This window comes from Bicyclus anynana, chromosome 14 (assembly GCF_947172395.1).
Source record: "Bicyclus anynana chromosome 14, ilBicAnyn1.1, whole genome shotgun sequence".
NCBI lineage: Eukaryota > Metazoa > Arthropoda > Insecta > Lepidoptera > Nymphalidae > Bicyclus > Bicyclus anynana.
In genome coordinates, this window is record NC_069096.1 from 4,714,008 (window position 1) to 4,727,452 (window position 13,445).

At 37.1% G+C, this 13,445-nt stretch overlaps 1 protein-coding gene across 1 annotated transcript in view; it reads left to right on the top strand.

The window, feature by feature from the left end:
* Window positions 1-289: 289 nt before the first annotated feature.
* The window catches only part of LOC112050821 (glutathione hydrolase 1 proenzyme), a 59,011-nt gene continuing 45,855 nt past the window's right edge, over window positions 290-13,445 (top strand). The window contains exons 1-2 of the mRNA XM_052885507.1: window positions 290-546; window positions 3,837-3,915. Coding sequence (XP_052741467.1) covers window positions 3,851-3,915 — 65 coding nt within the window. The 5' untranslated portion in view covers window positions 290-546; window positions 3,837-3,850. The remainder of the gene's footprint in view (window positions 547-3,836; window positions 3,916-13,445) is intronic.

Sequence of the window (13,445 nt, forward strand, 5' to 3'; positions counted from 1 at the left end):
TATTCATCGTAACGCGGCCGCGCAGACTTTGACAGACACGGGCCGCGCCTGGCCAGCATTCGCTGAAAGAATATTTTGTCTGTGCGGATCATGTCTGTCTGTCCTTTTCATGAAACCTGAACTAAGATGTACACATTCCGTCTTACACAAATGACAAAAATACCTTTATAGAGGTTTTCTTAACTTAGATAAACAACTACGGAACTCTACATTATGCACGCACACTTTACCTGTTACTGAGGTATGCGCTGATCTCTAAAAGGAGTAGCACAAAAAGTTTACGACTCAGCTTCGTAATACGTCTTCACTTTGACCGGGATGGCAGCGCGCGCGCATCGTCGGCTAAAATATATAATAATGCATAAAAACGTAAATAAATGAAGCCATTTTATAACGAATCGATACTAAAACTTTAATTGTTTTTCCATTTGTAATTTTTCTCGTGTTAGTTTTCGCGTATTTTCCGTCTACGTGATTTTAAACGAGGAAAAGTGTTTTTGTGTTCGTTCGTGGTATTTGCTGTTACATTGCTCCGGTGATAAGAAAGTAAGTGAGAGTAAAGCCTTGTTGATCTACACACACAACACAACCATTGTTAGTAGTAGTAAGAAACAAAACAGTGTATTAGAAGTCAGGACAATTGTAAAATAGGTAGGATACCTACTGTAATTATTTTTAGCTAGGATCAGAGCAAAATAAACTAGGATATAGAAATATGTTACACTATAAATTCGTTTCGTCTTTGCCGATTCGGCAAAAGCGACTGGAGACAAAATGTAATGTTACACTATAAATTACTTTACTACTAGGAGGTACCTACCTACATACTTATTACTTACTTTATTTCAATAATTACTTTAATAATAAACTTATTACTACTTACTTTAATACTGTACTATTATTTATTATATTTATTTATTACTAGCAGACGCCCGCTACTTCGTCCGCGTGGAAATCAATGTAAGCTGGTAAAACCCTGTAATCTCAGGAACTACTAGCAGGATTTGAAAAATTCTTTCAGTGTTAGATGGCCCATTTTTCGAGGACGGCTATATTTTATCCCCGTATTCCGTATTAACGGGAAACACGCAGGTAAAACCGCGCGGTGTCTGCTAATTAAAGATAATTCAGTAATCAATTCTCACTTTTTTCTCGAAAAGTGATATTTTTTTGCATGGAACTAAGGCGCAACGGAAGTTTCCATAGTTTATTTTGGGCAATGCTAATGCAGGGGGTCCACCGGAACAGATTTAGAAAGTGGTCTATGCGAAAATTAAGTTTGGGAACCTCTGATCTAGGTCAATGTGTCACTGACTATTTTCCATCATTTATTTCATAGCCATCATTTATTTATATATTAATGCAAACGGTGAAGGAAAAACATTGTGAGGAAAACCTGCATACCCGAGAATTTTCTCTACGTGTGTGAAGTCTGTCAATTCGCATAGAACCAGCGTGTTGGACTATTAGCCTATCTCCTCTCATTCTGCGAGAAGACTCGTGCTCAACAGTGAGCCCAATATGGGTTGTAATGATAAAAGTCAATGGAATTATTGAATTAAGGTACCTAAACATCCATATTCCATAAGGCAACCAGTAACACTAAGGTCATTACAATTATTACAAGTATGTCTTACGTAGCAAAAGAAGATAATGCCCTTTAATGTATCTATTTCTTGTCTTAAAACGATATCTTATTATTTTTCTGTTATGAAACAGTGCCTAACAACATTATGATGCATCATATTTTTATCATCATCATTATCAACCCATATTCGGCTCACTGCTAAGCTCGAGTCTCCTCTCAGAATGAGAGGGGTTAGGCCAATAGTCAACCACGCTGGCCCAATGCGGATTGGCAGACTTCACACACGCAGATAATTAAGAAAAGTTTCTGTTGTGCAGGTTTCCTCACGATGTTTTCCTTCACCGTTTGAGACACGTGATTTTTAATTTCTTAAAATGCACACAACTGCAAAGTTGGAGGTGCATGCCCCGGATCGGATTCGAACCCACATCCTCCGGAATCGGAGGTCATATCCACTGAGCTATCACGTCTCTAAACAACATTATGATGCATCATATTTTTATCACATCATCATAATATTTTTTTTTTTTTCATTATTACCATTGTTAAATATGGAATGTAGAACTGATAAACTCTTCATTTCCTTGAAATTGGGGTTTGCAGTGTAAATCCCCATTACTGTTTGTGTTTTATGGTACTGTAAGGTACTGCTTTGTAAATTAATATATTATCCTTATTTGTTCTTAGTATTAGTATTTCTCAGCATAAAACACTAGACTTAATCAGTGATACGTTTTTCGTCATATTTGAGTTTTATACATATAATAAGGTATTATACGCCACATGTGCTTTTCTGCGAGTGGCTTAGTTTTTTCATTTTCATGACAAAGAACAGTAACCCAAATTTGTGTTTTGGTTTTTTTTTTATTCTTTACAAGTTAGCCCTTGACTACAATCTCACCTAATGGTAAGTGATGATGCAGTGTAAGATGGAAGCGGGCTAACTTGTTAGGAGGAGGATAAAAATTCACACCCCTTTTGGTTTCTACACGGCATCGTACCGGAACGCTAAATCTACGTCTTTGCCGATAGGGTGGTAACTAGCCACGGCCGAAGCCTCCCACCAGCCAGACCTGGACTAATTAAGAAAATCTCAATCTGCCCAGCCGGTGATCGAACCCAGGACCTCCGTTTTGTAAATCCACCGCGCATACCACTGCGCCACGGAGGCCGTCGTTGGTTGTACAAGTACACTGTGTATTTCTAATTTGCTGTGACAGCACACGTTTTTAAAGATTTTTACAATTACAGGAAGGATTATTCCAATTGTTTTTGAAATTACATGGCTGTATAGATTATTTGTCGATTGATATCTACTATTGCATATTTACAATACATATTTTTATCAAGAAAATACAGCTTAAATTTACCAAAATTGCAAAAAATCTTTAAACGCAGTTTTTTTCAAAACCGTTTTTCATAGATTCAGTGTTTTTTACAAGCAGGCTGGTGTTAGGTAAATTGAAAATGAAAGTAGAATATTTGAAGCGAAGTCTTACTTTGTGGTTGGACAGTAAATTACATAATGTTCGTTGATAAACTGAGGAATACTCGGACTTAAAGATTTATCAACGATGATTTAGTAAATGGACGGGAATTGAATATTTCCTGCGTTCGCCTCAGACCAATTACAGAAAGACCAGCACCCAAATTCACGAACAAAATTGTCTGTCATTTCATGAGGAAAACAAATATATATTTGGTATGTATCTTATACTGTTTTTGCCCGTTTTTACACCATTCAATTACACAAAAAGGTATTTTTACGAAGCTCTTTAACCGACGAACACGATTACAACTATAAAACATTGATAGTATAGAGACAGTTTTTATAATCGCAATTTGATCGTTGATCATATGCTTTGACAGAAAAGTAATGTCTACCAAGGCAGGTCATATACTACAATAATTAGTCTGAGGCGTTCGCTGACTTCCACACTCAGTTATGATATTAAAAAGTAATTCTTAGATTGTTATAAAATATCTTTAATATATATTAAAATATATAACCACTCTGTATTTTTAACGGGTAACACCGCAGAGCACAGCTAGTCTTTGTTATTCTGTTCTGATTTTTCTTTGTATATACGTCTTTTGTTTTTCTTTGTAAACGTTTACATCTATGCCTGTCCCTTTGTTAAGATTTGAGACAACCTTCGACTTCTACCGACATTAACGGGACATCCTCAGGTAGCAGGGAATAACTGAAGCTTTATTTGTGATTCACCAATAATGTTTTTTGTTCCAGTTTTGTATGAGAAGATGACTATTAACAGCATGACAGTTAGCGACGCCCATGACGCTACCACAAAAAAATGTTGCCAAGGGTGAGATTTTAAATATATTTAGCTTTATATTTAGCTATACAGTTTACTAGTGAAACTCCGCGACTTTGTCCCTTTTATAAGTTCAGAAAATGTTTCCAATTTTCTGATCTTATAAAAGGGGACAATTTTCCGTAGCATTAAAGAATTTTTTTTTCCATTGTTGCCATATTTTTCATTGATGCTTCGCTCCTATTGGTCTTCCTCAATAAATGTACTATACAACTTCTAAATACGTGAAATATATTTAAAACACAGCTAAAATTGATGACCGTTTTTTTAAAATTGTATATAAATTAAGAGTATGCTAATAGTAAAGCAATTTTGTAGAAGTAACAGGGTATCTACGATCATTACTTTCGGAGCTACAGAGATTTAAAGGGTCAGATTTGCCGCGCTGCCGCGGATCCCTGAAAAATGCCCCATACAAAATGGTACGAATTAATGACGTCGTAGGTACACAGTGATCGTTAGATTTGTAAGGGCGTTCAAACAAAATTACTAATATCTTTGTTATTTGTGCATGTTTATAGTTCATTTATTAAAAAATGTCACATCTATACTCTATACTAATATTATAAAGAGGTAAAGTTTGTAAGTTTGTAAGTTTGTCACATTTTTTAAATGGGGTAATCTTCGGAACTACTGGTCCGATTTTAGAAATTCTTTCACCAGTAGAATGCTACATTATCGGGGAGTGCTATAGGCTATATTTTATATTGGTATAATATATATTAGCCGAGTTATCACAGTTTTTGTCATACAGGTCGGACTGAAAATCCTCTTAAACAGACTTATTCGCATGTGCTGCCTTAACTATTGTGTAAAATTGAAATTAATGTATGGATACTTTATGTATCTTTAAAAGTTCTACAAAAAAGTCCGTGACACCATATATCTATCTTCTATATATTAGCAGATATAGTACCTTTTGTGTTTTAAAAATTATTAATTTTATATAGTTAGGTTTATGTCATTATTTATATAACTAAACTTTAATCCTTATTAAAATAAATTATTTAATAATCACAAGGATATTATGGAGATAAGATTTGCCCTTTACAGTATGTTAATTACTTAAATAGTTTCGGAGATAATACAAAATTTCTAAAAGACGCAGAAATTCCGCTATATGACGCCCGGCGCTTTCATTTACGTAGTTCCCGTTCCCGTGTGAATATGGGGATCAAACATAGCCTATGACACTCGCAAATAACGTAGCTTTCTATTGGTAAAACAATTTTCCAAATCGGTCCAGTAAATCCAGAGATTACCTCCTACAACCTCACGAACTTTACCTCTTTATATTATTAGCATAGAAGTCTCTATTTCTCTTGGTCATACCACCACTCTCGAAGGACTGGACCGATTTTGCTATGGGTAGGAGTAAGATAGAGAAGTTACAGGGTAGGGTAGGGTACGTAGGGAAGCGTAGGGGTAGGGTAGGTTTAGGGCCGGGTTTAGGGTAGTGGTAGGGTAGGGGTAGAGGTAGGGTAGTGGTAGGGTAGAGGTACGGGTAGGATAGGGAAGTGGTAGGATAGGGGTAGGATAGGCGTGAGATAGGGGTACGGGTGGGATAGGGGTAGGAAAAGGATAGGGTATGGGGAGGGTAGGGGTAGGATGGAGGTAAGGGTAGGATGGGGGTAGGGTGTAGGTAAGGTAGGGGTAGGGTAGGAGTAGGTTTGGAGTAGGGTAGGGGTAGGGTAGATGTAGGGGTTGGGTAGGGTTGGGGTAGTGGTAGGGTAGAGGTAGGGTAGGGTAGTGGTAGTAGAAAAGTTGACATCGAAATTTACGCGGACGAAGTCGCGGGCGTCCGCTAGTTTAATATAAAGAAGCTAAAACTGTATGAATTTTCATCTAATTAACATAAAAGATATTTAATAGATTTTGAAATTTTAAAATCTTATTTATTTCGTAAATATCCTAGTCAATCTTTGCTTTTTATGTATAAATTAGTTAACATTGACCTTATTTACCCGAATGTATCATAAAAATCAATTTAATCAAACCTAGTCATCATCCCCGTTGTAGTCGATCGACCAAAAGAAACCACCCTTATAAGTAGGCCATTGGTGACGTACTGTAGGTATGTATGTACACTGCATGTTGTTGGAGATACATTTGGTCTTTTATTTATTTAAGTAGATTAGTTTAGTATTAGTAGGAACATTTCTCTTAAATCTGTAAGCATAATATAATTCAACCAAGTCCAGGATATAATTTACATTCCCTTGATGTGAAACATGCAATTATTCATGAGTGGCCGAGTATAAAGCTGGCTTTATAAGCGGTTTATACTTTCATTGATCGGACTTTATCTCTCATAACGAATGCAATTATTTTACATCCTCCATACCTCGTTATTTATATGTTTGTTCTTTTTGTTCGTTTTTATTGGAGAACGGATTATGAGCTTAGACCCATATTAACATCGATTTTGAAGTTCAAGCTACTTGAGAACATAATAGGGATGATGACAGTTTTTTAAATTGCATATAAATAAGGGGTATGCTAATAACTATAAAGCAATTCAACAGGATATCTGCGATCATAACTTTCGGAGCTACAGGGATTTAAAGGGTAAGATTTGCGGCACTGCCATGGAGCCCTGAAAAGCGCCCCATATAAAATAGTACAATTTAATGATGACGTAGGTCATAATGATCGTTAAATTTGTATGGGCGTTCAAACAAGATTACTAATATATTTGTTATTTGTGCGTTTATGTTTATTTCTGATTTCAAATAATATCAAATACAAACTTAACAAAACAAGAATCATCAAAATCGGAGCTGTTTCTGAAGAGGTCGGGGAAATATGCTCTATTGATTCGATTCGTCGTTATCAACCCATATACGGCTCACTGCTGAGCTCGAGTCTCCTCTCAGAATGAGAGGGGTTAGGTCAATAGTCCACCACACTGGCCCAATGCGGATTGGCACACGCAGAGAATTAAGATATTCTATGGCGTGCAGGTTTCCTCACGATGTTTTCCTTCACCGTTTAAGACACGTGATATTTAATTTCTTAAAATGCACACAACTCAAAAGTTGGAGGTGCATGCCCCGGACCGAATTCGAACCCACACCCTCCGGAATCGGGGGCAGAGGTCATATCCACTGGGCTATCACGTCTGATTCGATTAAGAGTACTTTTAAACATAGACACATTTATGGTTTCGCGGGATTTGTTTTTAAAGTGAATGGGGATGATGACTAGGTTTGAATATATTGATTTTTATGATACATTCGGGTAAATAGGGTCAATGTTAACTAATTTATACATAAAAAGCAAAGATTGTCTGGATATTTGCAAAATAAATGAGATTATAAAATTTCAAAATCTATTAAAAATATTTTATCGTAATTAGATGAAAATTCATATAGTTTTAGCTTCCTTACATTAAATGTGACATTTTTTAATACATGAACTATAAGCATAAACGCACAAATAACAAAGATATTAGTAATTTTGTTTGAACGCGCATACAAATCTAACGATCATTACATTGGCTATGACGTCATTAGTTCGAGCCATTTTGTATGGGGCGTTTTTCAGGGATCCGCGGCAGCGCCGCAAATCTGACCCTTTAAATCCTTGTAGCTCCGAAAGTAATGATCGCAGATACCCTGTTCCTTTTACAAAATTGCTTTACTATTAGTATACTCTTAATTTATATACAATTTAAAAAACTGTCATCATCCCTATTCCACGCGGACGATGTCGCGGGAACCCACTAATTTATTTAGACCACATACAGTATAGATCGCTAGCAGCTTTTTTTTGTCAGTGTGTGAGAAGTGAGAAGGACTTCTAAAATGGAGTAGATTGTAGTAGTATGTCATTAAGAAAGAACAACCTATCTACTTGTAATTATGTGGTTTGATGTAATAGCAATTACGGTAGGAATTGATTAATAAGTAATTGCGTACATGAGAATATACACGTTAATATTGCTTTGCGAATTATACATAATTATACGGTATAGACAGAACAGTTAATAATACATAATAATAATTCATATATTATACTAGCTGAAGGCGCGCGCGATTTCACCCGCGTGGTTCCCGTTCCCGTAGGAATACGGGGATAATATAGCCTTCCTCGATAAATGGGCTATCTAACACTGAAAAAATATTTCAAATCGGGCCAGTAGTTCCTGAGATTAGCGCGTTCAATCAAACAAACAAACAAACTCTTCAGCTTTATAATATTAGTATAGATGAGTTTGTAGAAATATCTCTATAATGTGTTTCGTCAATAACAACCCATATTCACTTTTAAGCACGAGTCTCCTCAGAATGAGAGGAGATAGGTTAGTAGTCCACCACGCTGGCCCAATGCGGATTGGCAGACTTCACGTAGAAAATTGTGAAAATTCTTAGATATACAGGTTTTCTTACGATGTTTTTCCTTTACCACGTGATATTTAATTTCTTAAAATGCACTAAAAGTTAAAGCTGCATGCTCCGGGCCGGACTTAAACCCTTCGAATCGAAGGCAGAGGTCAGATCCTCTAGGCTATCACGGCTCACCTATGTGTTGATCTATTATAAAAACTGGATGGTTCGTGATGCCCTAAAAATATTGAATAGTAAACTACCTGCCAATCCGCATTGAAGCAGCATTGAAGAAGGTAAATGTAATGCTAGTCACTCACCATCCAATAAGAATCGAGAAAGAACATAAGAATCGCACTAAAATTCACCAACAAAAGTCTTTCGTTTTTTGAAAAAACCACTGCAAATGCAGTGCCAGAAGATATTTATGGTATCTCTATTCCGCTGAAAAACTGACAAAACATTTTTTTATGACCTTAATTTGAAAAGAGTTTAATTTTTTGTGGACCGCTGCATTAGGTATAAAATTATTCATTGTTTAAACATTAATTTTCCTTCTTTTATTAATAAAATATTAAAATATTTCACGGTTCGTAACTTCTGTGTTGAAACTACACATTGTGAATTCACATTTAGATCATAAATCATAGAGTTAAAAATACACAACCGGTTTACAAAAATACAGGTCAAAAAGCAGGTAATTAGGTACATTACGTTAAATTTATATCGTTGTTATCTTACAAGTGATTTATTGCCGACTTCCGTTTTCCGTTTTTGAGGATTTGTTAAATTTTCATCACATCACAGAATTCATAACAGAAAAACATTAAATAACTAGCGGACGCTCGCGACTTCGTCCGCGTGGAATTTAGTTTTTCACAAATCCTTCGGAAACCATGGATTTTTCCGGGATAAAAAGTAGTCTATGTGTTAATCCAGGCTATAATATATCTTAATACCAAATTTTAGCTAATTCGGATGAAGGTTGAAGTTGCGGCGTGAAAGAGTAACAAACATTCATAGCATCAAAATCATCAGTTTTCGCAAATCTCGGGAATCCATGGATTTTTTCGGGATAAAAAGTAGCCTATGTGTTAATCCGGAGTAAAATCTATTTCCATTCCAAATTTCAGCCAAATCGCTTCAGTAGTAGCGGCGTTATAGAGTAACAAACATCCAAACATCCATACAAACTTTCGCGTTTATAATATAAGTAGGACTAGTAGGATAGGATAATCGCGGCGTATATTTTTTGCCAGACCGTGATTTTGATTTAAAATGTTATGTTTGTTGCTGACCACCCAACTCAGGGTCCTTTTTTTCGAGGGGAAATCTCTTTGTGACATACCCGAGTTACTGGGGGACAAGACGGGTTATGTGGGACTTACCACTAAACCCCCCTCGGTGGTCACCCTCAGTGCATATTGTGATGCTTCGGGACCTCATTTAAACTCGCCTGTACATTCATTGCACTACGCCTCTAGTGCTCGTCTAAGAGTAAGACTTTTTTTAATACCACGCATAGCAGCTTGTGCCACTCTAAGCTGCTATCTTCCAGTGTCGCAGATTATGAGCAGCCAGAGCCCCCACTCTGGCCGCTTGCGACTCTAAATTCCCAACTCAAGGTACTATTACTGGATGGACCGTACTGGTACTGGGTAAGCTCGTTCTCGGCTCCGTTCAGCAGCCTCCTTCTTCTGCATTACAGTTACAACCCAGGGTCCTAGTGGCACTTACAATGAGCCATTCTTCGCTAAGATAAACAAAAATCAATTATATAATAATAACACGTTTCTGAGTAAAGATATTTTTAAAAAATACTTCTCTTATAAAATTGGTAGGTTACTATAATCCGGTGGTCAATGGTCGACGTCAAAACAAACGTGATTCTCTGTTCAGTTTTCACAAATCCCGCGAGAGCCATGGATTTTTCCGAGAGATTAACGCGCGTATGGGTAAATCCTTGTATTTACACATCCTTTATCTGATTATACCCTAGCATAATCCAAATAGATCACAATACAGATCTATTTTTTTTTTATTCTTTACAAGTTAGCCCTTGACTACAATCTCACCTGATGGTACTCGTAAGTGATGATGCAATCTAAGTGAAATCGGGCAAACTTGTTAGGAGGAGGATGAAAATACACACCCCTTTCGGTTTCTACACGACATCGTACTGGAACACTAAATCGGTTGGCGGTACATCTTTGCCAGTAAGGTGGTAATTAGCCACGGCCGAAGCCTCCCACCGGCCAAACTAGTATAATCCAAATAACCCAGTATAATCCAAATAGATTACCCAATACAGTTTTTTTTTTATTATTATTTACAAGTTAGCAATTGACTACAATCTCACCTGATGGTACTCGTAAGTGATGATGCAGTCTAAAATGAAATCGGGCTAACTTGTTAGGAGGAGGATGAAAATACACACCCCTTTCGGTTTCTACACGACATCGTACCGGAATGCTGTATCGCTTGAAGGTACGGTACGTCTTTGCCAGTAGGGTGGTAACCAGCCACGGCCGAGGCCTCTCAACAGCCATACAATCAATTGGCCAAGCCGGGGATCGAACCCAGGGACTCGATCTTGTAAATCCACCGCGCATACCACCGTCAAAATTTAAATCGATTAAGTATTCTAATGCACTCGTAACTTAATTTATAATTTTAAGGTAAAAAATTTGCTTTAAATTAGGCATACTGGAATTAAATGAATTTTGATTTTGAATTTGCGAGAATTTGCGAGAATTTGCCCTCGAGACGCGTGACTATAAATTTATAGTCACGCGTCTCGAGGGCAAATTCAAAATCAAAATTCATTTAATTCCAGTATGCCTAATTTAAAGCAAATTTTTTACCTTAAAATTATAAATTAAGTTACGAGTGCATTAGAATACTTAATCGATTTAAATTTTGACGGTGGTATGCGCGGTGGATTTACAAGATCGAGTCCCTGGGTTCGATCCCCGGCTTGGCCAATTGATTGTATGGCTGTTGAGAGGCCTCGGCCGTGGCTGGTTACCACCCTACTGGCAAAGACGTACCGTACCTTCAAGCGATACAGCATTCCGGTACGATGTCGTGTAGAAACCGAAAGGGGTGTGTATTTTCATCCTCCTCCTAACAAGTTAGCCCGATTTCATTTTAGACTGCATCATCACTTACGAGTACCATCAGGTGAGATTGTAGTCAATTGCTAACTTGTAAATAATAATAAAAAAAAAACTGTATTGGGTAATCTATTTGGATTATACTGGGTTATTTGGATTATACTAGTTTGGCCGGTGGGAGGCTTCGGCCGTGGCTAATTACCACCTTACTGGCAAAGATGTACCGCCAACCGATTTAGTGTTCCAGTACGATGTCGTGTAGAAACCGAAAGGGGTGTGTATTTTCATCCTCCTCCTAACAAGTTTGCCCGATTTCACTTAGATTGCATCATCACTTACGAGTACCATCAGGTGAGATTGTAGTCAAGGGCTAACTTGTAAAGAATAAAAAAAAAATAGATCTGTATTGTGATCTATTTGGATTATGCTAGGGTATAATCAGATAAAGGATGTGTAAATACAAGGATTTACCCATACGCGCGTTAATCTCTCGGAAAAATCCATGGCTCTCGCGGGATTTGTGAAAACTGAACAGAGAATCACGTTTGTTTTGACGTCGACCATTGACCACCGGATTATAGTAACCTACCAATTTTATAAGAGAAGTATTTTTTAAAAATATCTTTACTCAGAAACGTGTTATTATTATATAATTGATTTTTGTTTATCTTAGCGAAGAATGGCTCATTGTAAGTGCCACTAGGACCCTGGGTTGTAACTGTAATGCAGAAGAAGGAGGCTGCTGAACGGAGCCGAGAACGAGCTTACCCAGTACCAGTACGGTCCATCCAGTAATAGTACCTTGAGTTGGGAATTTAGAGTCGCAAGCGGCCAGAGTGGGGGCTCTGGCTGCTCATAATCTGCGACACTGGAAGATAGCAGCTTAGAGTGGCACAAGCTGCTATGCGTGGTATTAAAAAAAGTCTTACTCTTAGACGAGCACTAGAGGCGTAGTGCAATGAATGTACAGGCGAGTTTAAATGAGGTCCCGAAGCATCACAATATGCACTGAGGGTGACCACCGAGGGGGGTTTAGTGGTAAGTCCCACATAACCCGTCTTGTCCCCCAGTAACTCGGGTATGTCACAAAGAGATTTCCCCTCGAAAAAAAGGACCCTGAGTTGGGTGGTCAGCAACAAACATAACATTTTAAATCAAAATCACGGTCTGGCAAAAAATATACGCCGCGATTATCCTATCCTACTAGTCCTACTTATATTATAAACGCGAAAGTTTGTATGGATGTTTGGATGTTTGTTACTCTATAACGCCGCTACTACTGAAGCGATTTGGCTGAAATTTGGAATGGAAATAGATTTTACTCCGGATTAACACATAGGCTACTTTTTATCCCGAAAAAATCCATGGATTCCCGAGATTTGCGAAAACTGATGATTTTGATGCTATGAATGTTTGTTACTCTTTCACGCCGCAACTTCAACCTTCATCCGAATTAGCTAAAATTTGGTATTAAGATATATTATAGCCTGGATTAACACATAGACTACTTTTTATCCCGGAAAAATCCATGGTTTCCGAAGGATTTGTGAAAAACTAAATTCCACGCGGACGAAGTCGCGAGCGTCCGCTAGTTATTTAATGTTTTTCTGTTATGAATTCTGTGATGTGATGAAAATTTAACAAATCCTCAAAAACGGAAAACGGAAGTCGGCAATAAATCACTTGTAAGATAACAACGATATAAATTTAACGTAATGTACCTAATTACCTGCTTTTTGACCTGTATTTTTGTAAACCGGTTGTGTATTTTTAACTCTATGATTTATGATCTAAATGTGAATTCACAATGTGTAGTTTCAACACAGAAGTTACGAACCGTGAAATATTTTAATATTTTATTAATAAAAGAAGGAAAATTAATGTTTAAACAATGAATAATTTTATACCTAATGCAGCGGTCCACAAAAAATTAAACTCTTTTCAAATTAAGGTCATAAAAAAATGTTTTGTCAGTTTTTCAGCGGAATAGAGATACCATAAATATCTTCTGGCACTGCATTTGCAGTGGTTTTTTCAAAAAACGAAAGACTTTTGTTGGTGAATTTTAGTGCGATTC